This window comes from Neovison vison, chromosome 8 (assembly GCF_020171115.1).
Source record: "Neovison vison isolate M4711 chromosome 8, ASM_NN_V1, whole genome shotgun sequence".
NCBI lineage: Eukaryota > Metazoa > Chordata > Mammalia > Carnivora > Mustelidae > Neogale > Neogale vison.
The window spans coordinates 83,524,351-83,545,998 of record NC_058098.1 but is presented as its reverse complement, the minus strand read 5'-3'; the positions used below and the strand labels follow the sequence as shown (position 1 = coordinate 83,545,998).

General features: G+C 36.7%; 1 protein-coding gene across 6 annotated transcripts in view; it reads left to right on the top strand.

The window, feature by feature from the left end:
• The window catches only part of USP34 (ubiquitin specific peptidase 34), a 250,840-nt gene that overhangs the window by 49,883 nt on the left and 179,309 nt on the right, over positions 1 to 21,648 (top strand). For 5 of the 6 annotated variants that reach the window (XM_044264036.1, XM_044264038.1, XM_044264037.1 and 2 more), the window contains exons 3-5: positions 11,899 to 12,319; positions 18,534 to 18,584; positions 18,742 to 18,891. In XM_044264036.1, coding sequence (XP_044119971.1) covers positions 11,899 to 12,319; positions 18,534 to 18,584; positions 18,742 to 18,891 — 622 coding nt within the window. The remainder of the gene's footprint in view (positions 1 to 11,898; positions 12,320 to 18,533; positions 18,585 to 18,741; positions 18,892 to 21,648) is intronic. The other variant, XM_044264041.1, reaches the window with a different exon arrangement.

Below are 21,648 nucleotides of genomic sequence, written 5' to 3'. Positions count from 1 at the left end.
GGTTTTCTGGGAGAAAAATGTTAATAGTTTTCATTAGCTTACTAGTGGTTAAGAATCCTTATTCTAATATATTGATTAAAAGATACGTAAAAGAACATATTCACTTAAAATAGTATATTGATAATTTTTATAAACAATTGTATTAATACTTTGTATTATTTTCCTCCTATTTAAGGATGTACTCACTGTAAAAATTCTTTGAGAAAATAAAGAGAATCAAAGTTTATTGATTTAAAAAAAATTTTTTTTTATTTATATGACAGAAGACAGCAAGAGAGGGAACACAAGCAGAGTGAGAGAGCCCCAGGCTCAATCCCAGGATCCAAGACTCTGGGATCATGACCTGAGCCAAAGGCAGCTGCCTAACAGCTGGGCTACCCAGGCACCCCGAGAATCAAAGTTAAAAAAGAAAAAAAAAAGGCCTGGATGGCTCAGTGGGTTAAAGCCTCTGCCTTCGGCTCAGGTCATGATCCCAGGGTCATGGGATCGAGCCCTGCAGCGGGCTCTCTGCTCAGCGGGGAGCCTGCCCCCCCCCCAGTCTCTGCTAACTTGTGATCTCTCTTTCTCTGTCAAATAAATAAAATCTTAAAAAAAAAAAAAAAAAGGAAGAAAAAAAAAGGCATGCTACTACCCAGAGTAACAACTGATGATTTTTTTTTTGTATAGCCTTGGCATGAGGTTGTGAATCGTACAGTTTAAAATTTTGCAAAAATGTGAGTTTCCTACATCTGTGTTTTATAATCTGATTTTTCATACACAGTCAAGTATAAATAATTTATGTCATCAAATCTTATTTTTAATTGCTGTATAATAGTCATACAGCTGCTGTTCCTTTGTTCTGTCTGTAAGCTCAAGAACATTATTTTATGTTTGTTTAAAAGGTTATTAAAAAGTTATCATTTTATTGAAATTGCAATTGAGAGTGGAATGGGAGGAAAACTAATTCAAAGCTGGGAGAGAAGATTAAGAGAATAAATTGAAGAATACAAATTAATCAAAGAGCGTATAAAGGTCTGAAAGTAATATGGATGATAAAAGCATTGAATAACTTTGTTTGTTTGTTTTGGACTTGTTAATTTTACCACAAAACAGGCTTGGGTTTCTGTCTTGTAAATTCCTCTTTTCTTACCAGGTATTTTAAGGCCTTTGGTTGTCTTCTGCCATTCTGCGTTTTAGTTTTATTTCATGATTTGTGTTCTAAAAGAGAATTCTTTTAGATCCCTGCCTGAGCCGTAGGCAGACACTTAATGACTGAGCCACCCGGGCGCCCCATACTTATATTTTTTTAAGTTAAATCTACATCAGATGTGGGGCTTGAACTCATGATCCTAAGGTTAAAAGAGTAACATACTTTGTTGACTGAGACAGCCAAGTGCCTCAGTAAACTTTATTTTTATGAACAGTTTTTGTTGCTGTTGCTTTTGAGTAGATTATGTTCTATACTCTTGAAGGCTCTGGCTTTTATTCTGGCATTAAGAAATTTGGGGATATTCATAAATTCAGTGAGGTATTGCTTTGAGCACTGTTCAAAATAGTGCTTTTCATGAATTAGTTCATAAATAAAAACTTTTGCTAAGGTTAGATACCATGGATTAACAGTTCTTTGAAATGTTACATAGTACCAGGCCTGGAAGAAGTTAGATCCATTGGAATATGTGTTGTTTGATGGAATTACAGAATCAAAGTTAAAAAATAATTTAGACATGTAGATTCTTCATGAGTGTTCAGTTAAAATTTTTTTATAAATCGGAGCTATGTATTTTATGCTAGGCATTTAGAAATTTTATTTTTTTCAAATTTTATTTCATTCCAGTATGGTTAACGTACAGTGTTAGTTTCAGGTCTACAAAGTAGTGACTCAATATTGCTGTATACTAATGCTCATTAAGATGAGTACACTTTTTTTTTTTTTTTAAGATTTTACTTATTTATTTGACAGAGAGAGATCACAAGTAGGCAGAGAGGCAGGCAGTGGGGGAGAGAAGCAGGCTCCCTCAGTTCCCTGCTGAGCCTGATACGGGTCTCTATCCCATGACCCTGGGATCATGACCTGAGCCAAACGCAGAGGCCTTAACCCACTGAGCCACCCAGGCGCCCCAAGATGAGTACAGTCTTCATCCCCTTCACCTCCTCTATGATAACCATCAGTTTATTATAGTTAAGAATCTGTTTTTTGGTTTCCTTTTTTGTTTTTCTCTTTGTTCGTTCATTGTGTTTCTTCCACATTTGAGTACGATCATATGGTATTAGTCTTTCTCTTACTGACTTATTTCACTTAGCATTATGCTCTCTGGATCCATCCATGTCTTTGCAAATGGCAAGACTTCATTTTTTTTTTTATTCTTTATTTAAATTCAGTTAACATAACACTGCATTATTAGTTACCAGGGTAAAGTTTAGTGATTCATTGGTTGTATATAACACCCAGTGCTCCTTATATCCAGTGTCCTCCTTAATGCCCATCACTGAATTACCCCTTACCCTGACCTGCCTCCCCTCCAGCAATCCTCACTATGTTTCCTAGGATTCAGCATCTCTTATGGTTTGCCTCCCCTATTTTCATCTTTATTTTTCCTTCTCTTCCTATGTGTTCATCTACTTTGTTTCTTAAATTCCATAAATGAATGAAATCACATCGTATTTGTCTTTTTCTGACTGATCTATTTCCCTTAGCATAGTACCCTCTGGCTCCATCCTGATTCTTTTTCTTATAGTTGAGTAATATCCTGTTGTGTGTATATATGTGGTACATCATCTTCATCCGTTCAAGTATCAATACACTCGGGCTGCTTCCATAGCTTGGCTGTTGTAAATAATGCTGCAGAAAAAATAGGAGTACATATATCCTTTCAGATTAGTACTTTTGTATTTTTAGGGTATATACCCTGTAATGTGATTACTGTATCATGGGGTAGTTCTGTTTTTATTTCTTATTTTTATTTATTTATTTTTTTAAAAGATTTTATTTATTTATTTGACAGAGACAGATAACAAGTAGGCAGAGAGGCAGGCAGAGAGAGAGGGAAGCAGGCTCCCTGCTGAGCAGAGAGCCTGAGGCGGGACTAGATCCCAGGACCCTGGGATCATGACCTGAGTGGAAGGCAGAGGCTTTAACCCACTGAGCTGCCCAGGTACCCCGGAGTAGTTCTATTTTTAATTTGTGCAGGAACTTCTGTAATGTTTTCCACATTGGCTGCACCAGTTTCTGTTCCCACCAACAGAGCAAGAGGGTTTCTTTTTCTCCACATCCTCGCCAACAGTTGTTTCTCGACTTTTTTGATTTTGGCCATTCTGACAGATGTGAAGTGTTCTCTCATTGTGGTTTTGACTTGCCTTCTGTTGATAGTGAGTGATGTTGAGCATTTTCTCATGTGTCTGTTGGTCACCTGCATGTCTTCTTTGGAGAAATGTCTGTTCATATCTTCTGCCCATTTTTAAAAAAAAATTTTATTTATTTATTTGACAGACAGAGATCACAAGTAGGCAGAGAGGCAGGCAGAGAGAGAGGAAGGGAAGCAGGCTCCCTGCTGAGCAGAGAGCCCGATGCGGGCCTCTATCCCAGGACCCTGGGATCATGACCTGAGCTGAAGGCAGAGGCTTAACCCACTGAGCCACCCAGGCGCCCCTCTTCTGCCCATTTTTAATTGGATTATTTTTTCGTGTATGTGTGTTGAATTGTATTAAGTTCTTTATATAGTTCGGATACTGACCCTTTATCATATATGTCATTTGCAAGCATCTTCTCCCATTCGGTAGGTGGCCTTTTTTAGTTTTGTTGGTTGTTTCCTTTGCTGTGCAGAGACTTTTCATTTTCATGTAGTTCAGATAGTTTATTTTTGCTTTGGTTTCCTTTGCCTCAGAAGATACATCTAGAAAAATGTTGCTATGGCTTATATCAGAGAAATTACTACCTGTGCACTTTTCTAGGATTTTTATGGTTTTCAGGTCTTACATTTAGGTCCTTAATCCACTTTGAGTTTAATTTTGTGTGGTGTAGGAAAGTAGTCTAGTTTATTTGTTTTGCATGCAGCTGTCCATTTTTCTAGATGCTTTGGCTATTAGAGGTCTTCTGTGATTCCATACAAATTTTAGGATTGTTTGTTCTAGGTTTTTTTCTAGTGAAAAATGCTGTTGGTATTTGCGTAGGGTTTGCATTAAATCTGTAGATTGTTCTGGGTAGTATGGACATTTTAACAATACTTGTTCTTCAAACCCATGAGTGTGGAATGTCTTTCTGTGTCTTTGCATTGTCTTGAATTTCTTTGATCAGTGTTTTATAGTTTTCAGAGTATAGTTCTTTCATTTCCTTGGTTAAGTGTACTCCTAGGATTTTTATAGTTTCAGGTTTCACGTTTAGGTCTTCAATCTGTTTTGAGTTTAATTTTGTGTATGGTGTGAGAAAGTGGTCCAGTATCATTTTTTTGCATACTGTTGTCCATTTTCCAATACTGTTTGTGGAAGAGACGGTCTTTTTCCCATTATATCTTTATTACTTCTTTGTGGAAGATTAATTAGCCATGTAACTGTGGGTTTATTTCTGGGCTTTCTGTTCTGTTCCATTGATTTATGTTTGTTTTTGTGTTAATACTTTACTGTTTCAATTACTCCTGCTTTGTAATATAACTTGAAGTCTAGAATTGTGATACCTCCAGATATATTTTTCTTTTTCAAGATTGCTTTGTGTAGTTGGGGTCTTCTGGGGTTCCATACAAATTTTAGGATTGTTTGTTCTAGTTCTGTGAAAAATAGTGTTGGCATTTGGGTAGGGATTGCATTACATCTATAGATTGCTTTGGGGGTAGTGTGGATTATTTTAACAACATTTGTTCTTTGGATCCATGAGCATGGAATGTCTTTACATTTCTTTGTGTTGTCTTGAATTTCTTTCATCAGTGTTTTATAGTTTTCAGGGTATAAGTCTTTCACCTCTTTGGCTAAGTGTATTCCTAGGTATTTTATTATTTTTGTTGCAATTGTTAATGAGATTGTTCTTAATTTCTCTTTCTGCTGCTTCATTATTAGTGTATAGAAATACAGTAGATTTCTGTACATTGATTTTGTATCTCATGATTTTGTAGACTTCGTTCTTCAGTTTTTTGGTGGAGTTTTTAGGGTACTGTATATACAGTATGTCATCTGCAAATAGTGAAAATTTTATTTCCTCATTAACAATTTGAACCCTCCCAGCCCCACCCCACTTTTTCTTGTTTGACTTCTGTGGCTAGGACTTCTACTATTATGTTGAATGAAAGTAGTGGGGGGGGGGACATCCTTATCTTGTTCCTGACTTTAGGGGGAAAGCTCTCAGTTTTTCACCATTGAGTATGATGTTAGTTGTGGGTTTTTCATATTAAGGCCTTCATTATGATGAGGTATGTGCTCTCTAAACCTACTAGCATTTTCTTAAATGTAAGCATTCTCTATTCAAGCAGAATATAACTCTACTTGGTAAGAATGTTTTATCAGCCTGCTAGAAGGTGTAGGAAAAAGTAGGATAAGCTTAGATAGTGGAAGGGTATGTCTGAGATTAGTTTATAAATAGACATAATGTGTAGGAGTTTAAAAAATAAACAGAAAAGGCCTGTAATAAAGTTCATTGCCCCATCTCCTCAGCTCCACTTTTGCTTTCAGATGTTGGCTTTGATATTAACCTCTGTATAATGAAGTAGTGTTATTATACTGCTGTTACTTCATCCATCAATTTTAAGTAAACTCTATAAACTTTCTTTTCTGATAGATAAAGATTACTTTCTTAAAACGTCCCTTTTCTCTCAGGGCACTTCTAAAAATAACAGTTCTGGTCAGTGGTGAGCCAGAAAAGGTTCTGTGGCTCATTTTATATTTTACAAGAAATAGATTCTTGTTTATCTTTTGTTATCTTTTTTCTTTCCTAGAGTTTACTGGCTGGTTTTTAATAATTTTTGAGTTGTGGATCACTAATTCTTTTCAGACTCTTCAGCCCTTCTTAGTACTAGTTTTTACATTTTTTATGCATCATTTTTTATGATCTCATTTCCTTCCTTTTCCCCTCTCCTGAATTTCCTTGGGCCTTTATCTTCCTACTCCATTTGTTGGTTTCTTATTAGGGCTACTAAATAGCTGTCTTCTCTTCAGATCATCCTCGAAATTTCTTTCGCTTTTCTGTTTTGGATCTCAGGGTTCCTGGATTCCATGTTGACCCCATGTTGACCTCTTTATTGGTTTACTATTTTTGCTTTGTCAGAATGACATCTTTCCTGAAAAAGGGTATATAGGAGACCAGTGTTCTTTTAGATCTTTCAGGCCTAAAAGTTTCTCATTTGCCTTTAATCTTATTGAAGACTTTTGGATGCAGAATTCTAGGTAGAGAATGATTTTCTTTCAGAAATTTAAAAGTCTTGCTTCCTTGTGTTTTACCTCCTGATACAGCTTTGGGGATTTTAAATTCGTTTATTTATTTAGATTTATTTATTTATTTTTTTAAAAAGGTTTTATTTATTTATTTGACAGAGAGAGATCACAAGTAGGCAGAGGCAGGCAGAGAGAGAGCGGGGGAAGCAGGTTCCCCGCTGAGCGGAGCTCGATGCAGGGCTCAATCCTAGAACCCTGGGATCATGACGTGAGCCAAAGGCAGAGGCTTTAACCTACTGAGCCACCCAGGCGCCCCAGATTTATTTATTTTTTATTAGAGAGAGAACATGAGCTCCCTTAGAGGGGGAGGGAGAGAGAATTTGAAGCACACTCCCTGCTGAGCATAGAGCCATTGTGGGGATCAGTCTTATGACTCTGAGATCATGTCCTCAGCTAAAATCAAGAGTCAGATGCTTAACCTACTGTACCACCCAGGCGCCCCTTATTTTTATTTATTTATTTATTTTTGAAAGTAAGCTCTACATCCCACTGTGGTTCTTGAACTTAGGACCCTGAGATCAGAACTTGCATGTTCTGCAGACTGAGAGAGCCATCCAGCAGCTCCCCTTCCCCCAGTATTGCTTTGGAGAAGTATTAGCTGTTTTTATTCCGGAGCTTTTCTTTGTCACGCTTCCCACTCTCCATGAAAGCTCTTAGGATGTTTATTCTCCCCTTCAGCTTCAGTAATTTCATGATAGATGTTTTGGTGGAATTATGAGATACGAAATTTTTGATATACTTTTCTTTTTCTCCCCATTTTTTTTTTAATCTATTCTACTTTCTAGGACATTTTTTCCACTTTTGATCTTCTGTTAAATCTTACAAATTAATATACTTTTTCTTTTAAAGTTTTATGTAAGTAATCTCTATACTCCATGTAGAGCTCGAACTCCCCACCCTGAGATCAGGAGTTGTATGTTCTTCCGACTGTCAAATTGCTATAATTCTAGTTGGGTCTTTTTTTTATTTTTTTTAAGATTTTATATATTTATTCGACACAGAGAGTACAGTATAGAGGGCAGGCAGAAGGAGAGGGAGGAGCAGGCTCCCCACAGAGTAGGGGGAGCCTGATGTGGGACTTGATCCCAGGACCCCGGGATCATGACCTGAGCTGAAGGCAGTCGTTTAATTGATTGAGCCACCCAGGTGCCCTCTAGTTGGTTTTTAACTTGTGACTGATGTATATGCAAAAGCTATGTAATATGTATTTGTACACATTGAAGAACTCTTATTTTGTAGTTTGAATGCATTTTTTAAAATGGTATTCTATTCTTGTTTCAGTAATCCAGAATCTTTTTTGACTCTAAGGTTGTAAATTGATTAAAACCTTTTTTCTTTCGGCATTTTATTTATTTTCTCTGAATTTCCTTTTACCATTTGTTTTGATCTGCCTTTGGCAGTGCAGCTTTCCTTGCAAGTCTTACTGGTTATCCTTTCATAGTTAAGAGATGGACACTGAAAGATGGATTGGAAGTTCTGCGTGGGTAGGAGTATCTGAGGTATTGGTCTACACTGTAGGATGGTAAAGTGGTGAGCTAGCTTCATTACTATGGGTAAATGGGCTTTTCTCATAGATACTCATATTCTCTAAGAAAAATAAGTCTTTGGGCTTGAGTTAATCTAGTCTGGTTGATAGGCAGGGAAGGTTAGTTGGGGAGGTTCATTCAGTCGTAGTATCACTTAGTTTTCTTTTGTTTCTTATATTATCCCTGACTTCTTTAACATCTGGTGTTCCTGGGTTTATCTTGTTCATTTTATGTACAAAAAACTTCTTGTTTCCCTGAGTCAAGTAGGAAATAGTAAGTATTGTGGTTGTCTGGTTTGGGAATCTACAGGTTTTAACTGTATCTTTCATTTAGTCCTGTTTTCTGCCTATGCTTCATCTCTGCCTTTAGATGAATCTGATGCTCTTTATTGCTGAGCCTTTTCAGTGTTCTGTAGGGTGGATATTTTTGTTGATAAATCCTTCCGTGGTCCTTCCAAATTTATTTCATTTGCTCTAAGTCATGTACTGTTCCTCCCTTTTCTGTTGTCTAAAATGTGTTGCTACTTCTTATCTGTTCTTCCATTCTCTTTCCTTATAGAGTTAAGCATCTTTTTTTCTTTTAGTGTATTTGTAGTGGTTTTTTAAATAGACCAGAAATAAACTTAAGTGTAAAATCAAGCTGGGCTTAACTGAAAGTGATGTTTATTTATTTAAAAACACTTTCTCCTCCTGCATTGTGGGTAGGGATATAGAGAGAAATGCTGTATTGAGAGTTCAAATACCTAGACTTTTCAGAATGGAGTGTCATACAATAAAGTGTGTAACTTACATAATTATTTAAAAATGTGTGTATTTGTGTATCTTCACTTAGACTCTCAGCTCTCCTTGAATTTGTATATTTTGGATCTGTAAGGACCTAGATTCAGTTCTGTGTTAATTTCTGAATATATAACTTTTGTCTTTTTTTTTTTTTTAAGATTTTATTTATTTGACACACAGAGAGCACAAGCATGGGGAATGGCAGGCAGAGAGAGAGGAAGACTCCCCATGGAGTAAGGAGCCCGATGTGGGATTCGATCCTAGGACCCTGGGATCATGACCTGAGCAGAAGGCAGATGTTTAACTGACTGAGCCACCCCTATAATTTTGGTCTTTTTAAAATTAGTTTTCTAGTCAGTTAAATGCCGCCATTGCCTGAAAAAAAAAATGAATTTTTTTTCCTGTCAGTGAATTTTTAAAGTAAATTTGATTGGCTCTTTGACTTTCTTAATCCAAATCTGACTTAAGGGTGTTTTTTGGAAGGAACTAAGATTTTTTTTTTTCACTAAAGAAAGATACTCCAAGGTCTTCTGGGTGGCTTAGTCAGTTAAGTGGCAAACTTTGGCTCAGATCATGATCCCAGGGTCCTGGAATCAAGGCGTGCATCAGGCTCCCTGCTCAGTGGGCAGTCTGCTTTTCCCTCTCCATCGCTTGTGCTGTCCTATGCTTTATCTCCCTCTCTCCCAAATAAATAAATCTTTAAAAAAGGATACTCAAGGGATGCCTGGGTGGCTCAGTTGGTTAAGCATCACCTTTGGCTCAGGTCATGATCCCAGAGTCGTGGGATCAAATCCCACTTCTGGCTCCTTGCTCAGCAGTGAGTCTGCTTCTCGCTCTTCCTTTTCTGCCTGCAGCTCTCTGTGCTCCTGCGCTCTCTGACAAATAAATAAATAATCTTTATTAAAAAAAGGCAAATCTTAAAAAAAAAAAAAAGATACTTAGATGTTTAGTCCTTCACTTTGAGCTTGGTTTTTCTTGAACCTAAAGAGAAACTGTTTATAAGAAAAACTTCAAGAGTAATATGTTAATTTTATTCTTGTAGAAATTGTGGTAATACAGAACTTTAAAAGTGGAAGAGTTCTTAGAGGTAAAATTTCCTTTCATTTTGTCACTGAGAAGACAGACCTGTATTATTTATCTATTTCTGTGTAACCTATTACTCAAAAAGTAGATCTTAGAACAGCAATAAACATTGTGCTCAGAGTTTTTATGGACAGGAATTTGGTAGTGGTTTTGCTGGTTGGTTCTGGCCTGGATTCTTCAGGACGTTGCAGTCAGGTGCCTCGGTGGCTCAGTCAGTTGGGCGTCTGCCTTTGGCTCAGGTCATGATCCTGGGGACCTGGGATAGAGCCCTGCATCGGGCTCTCTGCTTGGTGGGGGGCCTGCTTCTCCCTCTCCCTCTGCCTGCTGCTCCCCCTGCTTGTGCTCTCTCTGTCAAATAAATAAAATCTTTTAAAAAAAGGGGGGGGTTGTGTCAAGTTGTTGGCCAGGTTGTAGTTATCCCAAGCCTTATGTGAGGTTTGGAGGGCCTGCTTCCAAGCTGGCTCACTTAACTTGGCTGGCAAGTTGGTGTTCGTTGTTTATGGGACCAGTGCTCAGTTTTTTCACCTGTGGACTACAGCATGGGCTCCTTGACTATTTTACAACATGATAACTGGCTTCCCTCAGAGCAAGTGATCCAGAAGAGAGCAAGGCTGAGGGGCAGTGTCTCTTATGACCTAGTTTCAGATGTCACACAGTCATTTCTGCCACATTCCATTCATTAGATGTTAGTCATTAAGTCTGTTCCACATTCTTTGGGCTTCCCTTTCTAAAGGGAAGAATATTCAAGAATTTGTGGCTGTACTTCAGATCTGCCACACCTGGAGAAATGAAATTACGTCTACATGGTAATATAGGGAGTGGTGCTCTGTTTGGACTACAATATAGATGATTTGATTTGATAATAGAACTCAGTACAAATTGCAAGTAAACGTTTACTCTCGTCCATCATTGGCTACAGTTATTCTTTTTTTTTTTCCCTAAAGATTTTATTTGAGAGTGTGATCATGTGTGCAGGAGAGCACAAGTCAGGGTGGGGGGAGAGGTGAAAGTGTTGAGGGGAAGGGAGAACCAGGCTCCACTCTGATCAGGGAGCCCACCATGGGGCTTGATACCAGATCCCCATCCCCGAGATCATGACCTGAGCTGAAAGCAGACATTCAACCGACTGAGCTGCCCAGGTACTCCTGTATGTAGTTAATCTTATAATCTAGTACTTGAGTATCATTTATTTGATTTATCCGACTCTTACTATTCAGTATTGCCAGGCGTTATGCTAACTGAACATATCTAAGAGAACTAGATTTGTTTGTAATAATTACTGACTGTTACTGTATTCTTATATGTATATATATGTACATACATACATGCATACACACACACATATGCATACCCTAAAGGTTGTTGAGTGTGTGTGTTATTTCTGAATGCCCTTAATCAGCCATAGTGTAGGGATGTCCTTCTGAAGTTAGCCTTCAAGGAAATTATTATTATTATTATTGTTAAGATTTATTTATTTACTTTAGAGAGAGGGCATGAACGAGTGGGGAGAGGGGCGGAAGGAGAGAGAATCCTGAAGTATACACCCTGCTGAGCATGGAGCCACTTGCAGGGCTTAATCCTAGAACCCTGAGACCATGACCTGAGCTGAAATCAAGAGCCAGCCACTCAACCACCGGAGCCACCCAGGCGCCCTTTCTCAAGCATACTATTAATGTTAAAATACAGCCTTTTTATTAGTTAACTACAAATCCCTTTGTGTAAAATAAATTAGCTTTACTAATAAGGTTTTTATTTTAGCCAGTTTCCTCATATTTGATAGTCATGTATTTAGTACTCAGTACTTAGAGAGGCAAAGATATATGCTACAGTTCTTGTTTTTAAATAGTTCTTTGTGTAGAAGGGCGGATAAATATACATATAAAATTGAAAACTGTAATTGTCATCCTAATATGATGACCTTTTACTACCGAAAGTACCAATTTTTGGTGGGATACTATCTTTATAAATTACTGTTGTGCTACCCTGTCAGGAGGAAGTAAAAACCAGGGCGGGGGAGTACTTTAGTATTTGCTTATTATTATTTTTTTTAATATTAAAATACGTAATGGTTATCTCTCTAGAAAGCATTAATTTATTGAAAAATTTTCTTTCTCTTACAGGCAGTGTCTATGCTGCTTCAAGGAATATAAGCATTTGGAGATTTTTAACCAAGTAGTGTGTGCACTTATTAACTTAGTGATTGCCCAAGTTCAAGTACTCCGGGACCAGCTTTGTAAACATTGTACTGCTATTAACATAGATTCCACGTGGCAAGATGAGACTAATCAAGTGGAAGAACCACTGAATATAGAAAGGGAGTGTAAAGAAGGAGGTACAGAAAGACAAAAATCAATAGAAAAAAAATCAAACTCTACAAGAATTTGTAATCTGACTGAAGAGGAATCTTCAAAGAGTTGTGATCCTTTTAGCTTATGGAGTACAGATGAGAAGGAAAAACTCTTACTATGTGTGGCAAAAATTTTTCAAATTCAGTTTCCTTTATATACTGCTTACAAGCATAATACTCATCCTACTATAGAGGTACGTAAACATAGATATTGTGAATATAACACCAAGTTACCATTATGTTGACAGTTTCTCACTTAAGAAATACGCAGAGTAGTTGTTGATGGAAAACTTAGAAAATCACAGTGATTAGGAAAAGTATTCCAGTTCTCTCTAAACCATTTCTGCAGCAACTTGGGTCGAACATTTGCTTAACACAGTCCTGTTAGGGAAAGATTTACACATTGAACTCATAAAAGTTAAACTGTCAGTGATCTAAACGTGCCAGTATACATCTTTGTTCTACTTACTGTGACATTTTCAGAAAGTAGTAACTGAGGAATAGAAGATGATTGTGGAATTTTGAATTTCATTCTTAGAAACATTGGTAACAGAATTTGGAATTCCTTTCATTAAGAAAACTTAACAAATATTCCTTAATTAATAGTTTTAAATGATAGTACTGTCTTTTATAAATGAAGATGCGTGATTCATTCCATTAGTGATATTTTTACAACTTTTCCAGGAGCTTAGAAACCCACCTTAGGTTTATTTAGATAATGGCATTGCTTTGTACACATCGTGGCAATCGAGACAGTTATAGGATAATGTATTATGTAAGTGGCATATATATGAAACAAGAGAGATTTCTTATTTCTTATGATTCTCTGAGTTGTCCGGGCAATTCTTCTGTTGGTTTTTTGTGGCCTCATGTAGACAATTGTATTTACTTTTAAAGTTGGAAGACTTTGAAGGTCCAGCGTGGTGTCACATGTCTGACACTTGGTGCTGGGTGTTGTCTAAGGCTCTTGGATTTTCTCCATATGGCCTCTCATTCTCCACAGTTGATTGGCTTCTTTACATAGTAGTCTTAGCATTGATCCAGGAAGATGAATGTGTAAGCTGTAAGGCCTCTTGAGGTCTAGCCTCTGAAACAAAGACACAGTATAAATTCTCCCACATTCTCTTGGTTGAAATAATTAACAAGGGCAGCCTAGATTCAAAGGGGTATGAAGTACACTTCATCTCTGGAGGGTAGGAGAGGCAGCATTTCATTTAAACTTGAACATATCTACCACATGCTTTTAAAAAAAAAGTCTGCCTATTTTCTCTGGCTTATTTGTTCTATAACCTTCATACTGACTTCTTTAAACTTCTTTCTTCATCTTAACAAAAAAAAAAAAAAACAAAAAACCAAAACAATCTTTTACTGAAAATGCTCTCACATTGAATTGAGACTACTTAAAAACATAGCCCAGGAGGTAAGTATTTCCTTACTGGAATTCTGCATAAGAATTTTTTTTTTTTTTAAAGATTTTATTTATTTATTTGACAGAGAGAGATCACAAGTAGGCAGAGAGGCAGGCAGAGAGAGAGAGAGAGGAGGAAGCAGGCTCCCTGCTGAGCAGAGAGCCCGATGCGGGACTCGATCCCAGGACCCTGAGATCATGACCTGAGCCGAAGGCAGCGGCTTAACCCACTGAGCCACCCAGGCGCCCCTGCATAAGAATATTTTAAATCAGATTGTATTCTGCCTTCTAGAATTCTTAGTCTGTGATTTTTTTCCTTATAGAATCTTCTAATGAATCTTACATAGATTGAGTAAACATCCTAAAAAAAATGTCAGCTCAGAATCCTTTTTCAACAAATGGGATCTGTTTGTACAAACCGGTGAAATTGAATCTCAGTGCCACATGAATAGTGTTTTTAATGACTAAATTGGTAATTGAAATATGCAAAAAATAGATCAGTTAGGGACTCAGATATGTGAAATTCATGCAGTTTTTTCATAAAGTTAAGTTTTTCTAGTTAAGAATCTCCTAACAGTAGAACCATGGCTATATCAAATCTGCTCTTTTCTTTCTAAAATCAGTTTGCCCACCAGTTTGCCATTTTAAAAAATCATTAGAAAAAAAAAATGTCCAAATGTAAGCATAGTCACACTGCCCTACTTTCTCTTTTGAAATAAAATGCCTCATTATTACTGTTCTTGAGGATAATTCCATGTGATTAGTTGGCTTTCAGATAAAATTCTAATAAAAAACAACCTTAGGTATAATGTTATATATAGTGTATACACTATATAGATATAGTGTTATATATAGATATAGTGTTAAACAGAATTCTCTCCTTAATACAGAATTTGTGTGTTTCTGTAATACTCTGTTCATAATATAGCTCTTTCCTGGGTTTCTAGTTAAGTTAGTAATGATTTGTTGCAAATACTTCAAAAATTTGTAGTTTCTATCCTAGTGGCCATGTGGTTAAATGGTAACAGTCCTGTTTAACTTTGATATTAATTTGATTTTGACTTTTCTAAAGAGGCACAAACTGGCTAAGACCATTTATTTATTTATTTTTTGAAAAGATTTTTATTTTAGGGGCGCCTGGGTGGCTCAGTTGTTAAGTGGCTGCCTTTGGCTCAGGTCATGATCTCAGGGTCCAGGGATAGAGCCCTACATCGGGCTCTCTGCTTAGGGGAAGGCTGCTTCTCCCTCTCGCACTCCCCCTGCTTGTTTTCCTTATCTCACTGTGTCTCTCTTTGTCAAATAATTAAATAAAATCTTTCCAAAAATTATTTGTGAGATGGAGCACAAGCTGGGGAGTGGCAGGCTGAGGAAGAAGCAGGCTCCCCACTAAGCAAGGAGCCCCCTATGGGGCTTGATCCCAGGATTCTGGGATCATGCCTGAGCTGAAGGCAGACACTTAATGGACTGAGCCACCCAGGAATCCCTGGCTAAGACTTTTCAGAAGATGATTCAGTACTCATGTGATAGAATTTAGATAGCTGTGTCTTTAGAATTTAGTCAGCCATCTTAGTTTATATACGAGGGAACTGGCTTTATTTTTCTTTTTTAAGGTTCATTTTCTTCAGTAATCTCTATATCTGATGTGGGACTTGAACTAATGACCCCATGGTCAAGAGTTGTATGCTCTTCTGACTGAGCAAGCCAGGTGTCCCAAGAAGGAACTGGCTTAGACAGGTTAAAAGTTCTGGTCAGGTTTGCACAGCATATTGCCGAAAGAGTTGTAGAATTCAGTTCATTCTGTTACACTGCTTCTCAATCACTTAATTGCTGTAGCTATTGTATCCATTGCTAGGAGAAGATAGAACTCAGAGCCTCTCCTCCCCATCCCTTCCTGTCTGTATCCTTCTTCCTTTTCTATCAAAGTTGATAGTATTTTAAAAGATGTAATTAGAAATATTAATTCAGGTTGAATCTTTTTTGGAGGGCAGGGAGCTATTGCATTTTTTTTTTTTTTTGCATTCTTTTCTTAGTCCTGAATCAGTGTGTAATTCTGTGTGTTGCCCTAGTATTTTAAGTTTTCATTCTAAGTAAAGTAAAATGAGTGCAATAATTAAAGAGGAGAAAGAAACCACTGCGCTTGTTAAGTGTGTGTGTAATATGGTTGGGTAGAGTAAATGCATACGTTATATTCCAAATTTCTGAATCTAGTTTGGTTTTCTCTTTCCACTTTCCACTGACTGTTTTTATTTATTCTTTATTAAATTAAAAATACTTTAAATTCACCCTTTTAATGTATACAATATAGTAAGTTACAGTATATTCCCACAGTTTTGCAACCTGTCACTACTGTCTAATTCTTATACGGATGACTTTTTTTTTTTTTTTTTAAGATTTTATTTATTTGAGAGAAAGAGAGATCACAGGTAGGCAGAGAGAGAGGGGGAAGTAGGCTCCCTGCTGAACAGAGTGCCCGATATGGGGCTCCATCCCAGGACCCTGAGATTATGACCTGAGCCGAAGGCAGAGGCCTAACCTACTGAGCTACCCAGGTGCCCCTGGATGACTTTTTTTTTTTTTTTTAAATGAGTTTATTTATTTATTTGACAGAGATCACAAGTAGGCAGAGAGGCAGGCAGAGGGAGAGGGAGAAGCAGGCTCCCCACTGAGCAGAGAGCCTGATGCAGGGCTCAATCCCAGGACCCTGGGATCATGACCTGAGCTGAAGGCAGAGGCTTTAACCCACTGAGCCACCCAGATGCCCCTGGGATGACTTCTTTTTAAGCAAAAACTGTATTCCTGATCCACTGGCTTTCAGTTTTTCATAGTTTGATCATGGGGCAGCATTGTTAAATTAGATGTAGAATTACTTTCTGGATACTCATTTATTTCTTTATTTTCTCTTTTAAAGTAATAGATTTCTTTTTTACTTCTGGAAATAGAATGGCATTATCTTAATTTAGTAAATGTAAGGTTTTTCCTAAAAAGACAAAAGCTGAGCAGATAGGTTTCTTTTTTTTTTTTTCAATTTATTTGCCAGAGAGAGAGAGAGAGTACACACAAGCAGGCAGAGGCAGCAAGAGAAGCAGGTTCCTTGCCAAGCAAGGAGCCCGATGCGGGACTCGATCCCAGGACCTTGGGATCATGACCCGAGCCGAAGGCAGCAGCCTATCCAACTGAGCAACCCAGGCGTCCCAGCAGATAGGTTTCTTAAGGCCTGTGTAGGGTTCATCTAAAATCAGAACTTTTGAAACAAAAATGATGTTGATTAAGCTTTTAGGGAGGTATCCTAGTGTTGTTCCTACTGTTGTATGTAACCTTACCTATAGATCTGTGTTAACTCTTTATGTATTACTTAAAATGAGATTGTAGTGACACCTTTAGGATAATGTTTTCTTGTACCCAGAGTAGGAATAAAAAAATGGTAAAACAGTCTTTCTGTGCAATCAGAATAGTTGTAACCAAGTCCATGAGCAACATTTTGCATATCAGAATAGAATATTGTTACGGTCCTTTCTAGCTGTGTCCGTGATAGGCATTAGAAATTTTGACTGGATTCTAAAATTACAACATGGTTTACCTGGTCCGTGAATCTGTATTCAGTACCATTGGTGTTCTTACATTCTGGACTTGGTGAAGACAAAAGGTTTGATGAGAATAGTTTAAAGCTTTTAATTGTGGTCCTGCCAGTGGAAACTCAGGAATAGATTTAGGTTTAGTACGTTTGATTTAACACATGTTTTGACCTGTATTAGGAGTTTTTTGGTTATTTGGAAATGTGAAAGTTTTATATGATGCTCTCAATCATTTGTTTTCAAACTTTACGTCTGCAATAGGACTTAAATAAAACATTTAACAGCAGTGAATGACAGGTTTCTTTGGCCAAACTTTTTTCAGGTGAAAGTGTCCAGCTTTCTGATTATAAAAGTAACAATTTCAGTGTGACTAAAAATTACAAAATATACAAATATAGACCTTGAACCTGTCTTCTTTCTCCATCTCAAAAAAAAACATAGTTAGCAAATTAGTTCAGATTACTTCTGGACACATAAAAAGTAATGAAAATCAGATTGTGTTCATAAATCTTGATTTTTAAAAATGTAAAAATTCTTTTTCTATGCCTGTACATGTGGACTCACCTTAGTTTTTAAAGGAATAACTTACCATAAAAATCAGTTGCTTAAAGTATATAATTTATTTTTAGTTAATGTACAGAGTTACATAACTATTACCACATTCCACTTGTAGAACCATTCAGTCATCTCAAAAAGATCCTTCATGGCATTTCACCCTATTTTTGAAAGCTGCGTAAGATGCTGGATGGTTATGCTGTAATTTAATTATGCATCCAATGAATGGGTATTTGTTTCTAACTTTGAGATATTATAATTTCGGGGAGCATCATTAAACATTTTCCAGCACTGCCTTTATTAGTTGTTGGGATAAATAACCAGAAGATGGGTCAAAGGGAATGTGCATTTTAAATGTTGATAGATACTGCCAAGTTGTCCTCAAACATGGTCGTTATCAGTTTCTGTTCTTACCAGCAATGAATGAATATGCTTTCAAGTAGTTTAAATCATATGTATACAAAGCACATTGGGTACTTGGGAGTGTACATCTGGGGAATTCCAGAGCAGGTTTTAGAACCACTTAACTAAGTTATAATCTATTTTTGTAACATTTATCCCAGTTATATATAGAAACATTGTTTAAAAAGGCAAAATAATACATAGTACATGGCTTACTTAGAAAGATTTCTTTAGAGAGGCTTAAAATATATTTTAGAACTGAACCTTACTAGTTTCAGTTAGGAATAATGTTATTTATGAGAAACATTTGCAAAACTTATTTCAGGTTTTATAAACTCAGTCTTTAGAATATTGTATTATTTTTATTATAGTTGACACAGAAAATGGTATTTTTTTAAATACATTATTATTTTGTAGGGTAACCTAATTGTGTGGTTTGTTTTTTTCTTTTTTTTTTTTTTTGTAAATCAGGATATATCAACCCAAGAGAGCAACATACTAGGGGCATTCTGTGATATGAATGTAAGTATTTATGTTTTTCTTATTCTCAGGTTTATGGAAAATTTGCTTTTTGGTTCATACAGGTCTTTGAGTTTATTTTTATATCTCATTGGTATCTTTTCCATGTTGTTAATGAAAATTATTCCTAATGAGTTTTAAATAATTTTTTTTTCCTCAGGATGTAGAAGTACCGTTGCATTTGCTTCGTTATGTATGTTTGTTTTGTGGGAAAAATGGCCTTTCTCTCATGAAGGATTGCTTTGAATATGGAACTCCTGAAACATTGCCATTTCTTATAGCACATGCATTTATTACAGTTGTATCTAATGTAAGTATTGTTTGGAATTGGTTTTAATCTTGGGAAGAATGTCTAGGATTTTAATAACATGAATTTTATGTCCGAGAAAGGTAGGTTTCGAGTCATTTGGTGCATGTACAATAATTTTTTTCTGAATTATATTTTGAAAAAATTGAGTATAGAAGTCTTTTTAAAAAGGTCTTGTGATAAAAATGGAATTTGTATACATTTTTTTTGAATTTGTATAAATTAGTGAATTTAAGTTAAATAAGTAAATTTAGCCATTTACTTACTTCTCTTTAAAATATATGATAGGTAGCTATTCACAGAAGTCCTTACTTTGATTTTAATTTTCCTTGTCTGGGAAATTTTTGGCTTTTTAGATTTTTAGTTACTTAAAAAGATGGTTAGCTTAGGGTACTACTGTAGTGTGCCTGACTTTCCTCTGTTAAGACCTCATAACATTTTTTTGCATTTGTAAAGAGATTAATGATTTTATATGTTGTGAATGTCCATTACTGTGAAGCATAATAGATACGGAAGCAGAGATACTTTTTTTTCCTCCCTTGGGCTTCTCAGAGACTGAGATTTTTACGAAATGATTTCTGGCAACCTGTGCTTTCCAACGGCGTTTGTTCCCATTGTGTCTGTGTCGTTTTGGTAATTCTTGAACATTTCCAACTTTTTCATTATTCTTATATCTGTTACGGTGATCAGTGATTAGAACTCATTGAAAGCTCATGCAATGGTTAGCAATTTTTAACAATAAGGAATTTTAATTCAGATTTGTACATTAATTTTAGACCTGCTACTTCACACTTAATAGACTACAGTATGGTATAAACACAACTTTTATGTGCACTAGGAAACAAAAAAATTAATTTGGCTTGCTTTATTGTGATACTAGCTTTATTGTGGTGGTCAGAACTGAACCTGCAGTAACTCTGAGGTATGACTGTAATGAAATTGAGCACTGTTTCATAGGCATATTTACCATTTGGTTATTGTATGAGAAGTACCTGTTCAGGTCTTTTACCTGTTACAAAAAATCACATTGTCTGCTTTTTCCTTACAGATGGGTACAGATTTCTTACCTGTTTTATATACAGATCTTCTCTCTGACACACACATAATTGCTAGTCTCTGCTTTCACACTGTGGTTTGGTTTCCATTCTTCTTCTGTTAAGAGCTATTATTACTCTTTAATCTTAATGATTGGTCATTTATCAGAAAAGTTTTTTGTTAAGGTTATGTTTTAATTTGTGGATGAAGTCTTTCTTATCCCAAGATCTTATCCTAAGATCATGAAGTTATTTTCCTGTGTTCTGGAAGTTTTATTGTTTCACATTTTGATTACAGCTCAGTTGGAATGGATTTTTGTGTATGGTGTAAGTGATGAATCAAGATTAATTTTCCTTTTTTTTTTAAAGATTTATTTATTTTAGAGAGCGCATGAGCAGGAGGGGCAGAAGGAGAGGGACAAAGTATCTTTTTTTTTTTTTTTTAAAGATTTTATTTATTTATTTGACAGAGATCACAAGCAGACAGAGAGGCAGGCAGAGAGGGAGATAGAGGGAAGCAGGCTCCCTGCAGAGCAGAGAGCCTGATGCGGGACTCGATCCCAGGACCCTGAGATGATGACCCGAGCTGAAGGCAGCGGCTTAACCCACTGAGCCACCTAGGCGCCCAGGGACAAAGTATCTTAAGCAGACCATCTGCTGAGCATGGAGCCTGATGTGGGCTCAATCTCGACCTTGAGGTCACGACCTGAGTCAAAACCAAGAATGTCAGCTAGGAGCCCCTAATTTTCTTTTTCTTAGAAACAAGCATTGGTCCTAACACTTTAGCAAAGACAGTCCTTCCTTCATTTCCCAGTACCATTTTGTTATAAATTAATGTCTTTGTATGTCCATGGGTCTGGGATCTCTAGTATATTACATTGTCTCTGCCCAATAATTAGCTATTTGTACATCGTAATTTTTGGAGACAGCAAGACTTGCATCTTGGAAAACAAGTTCTACCTTCCTGTCATTCTTACACTTTTTTAAAAGATATAATTGACATATAATGTTACATTGTAGAATGTAACAAATCAGTATTAGTATATATTGTGAAATGTTTGTCACAATAAATCTAATTAACATTCATCTCCATTCATAGTTAACAAAATTCTTTTTTCTTGTCATGAGAACTTCTAAGGATTATTCTTAGCAACTTTCAAATATGCTATACAGTATTGCTAATTATAGGCAAGATGCTGTCTGTACATTACCTCATCATACCCTGACATTTTAATTTTTTTAAGATTTTATTTTTTTATTTGACAGAGATCACAAGTAGGGAGAGAGAGAAGCAGAGAGAAAGTGGGGGAAGCAGGCTTCCCCCAAGCAGGGAGCCTGAAGCTGGGCTCGATCCCAGGACTCTGGAATCATGACCTGAGCCAAAGGCAGAGGCTTTAACCCAGTGAGCCACCCAGGCACCCCACCCTGTCATTTTTATTTTTTAAAAAAAAATTTATTTATTTATTTGACAGAGATCACAAGTAGGCAGAGAGAGGGGGGAAGCAGGCTCCCTGCTGAGCAGAGAGCCCCATGTGGGGCTCGATGCCAGGACCCTGGTCATGACCTGAGCTGAAGGCAGAGGCTTTTACCCACTGAGCCACCCAGGCGCTCCATCACCCTGTCATTTTTAAAGAGTTTTTTCTCCTCATGGATCTTTCTATTTAGAATCAATGCCTGATTTCTGCATATAAACCTTTTGGGTTACCATGATTCTGTAAATCAGTTT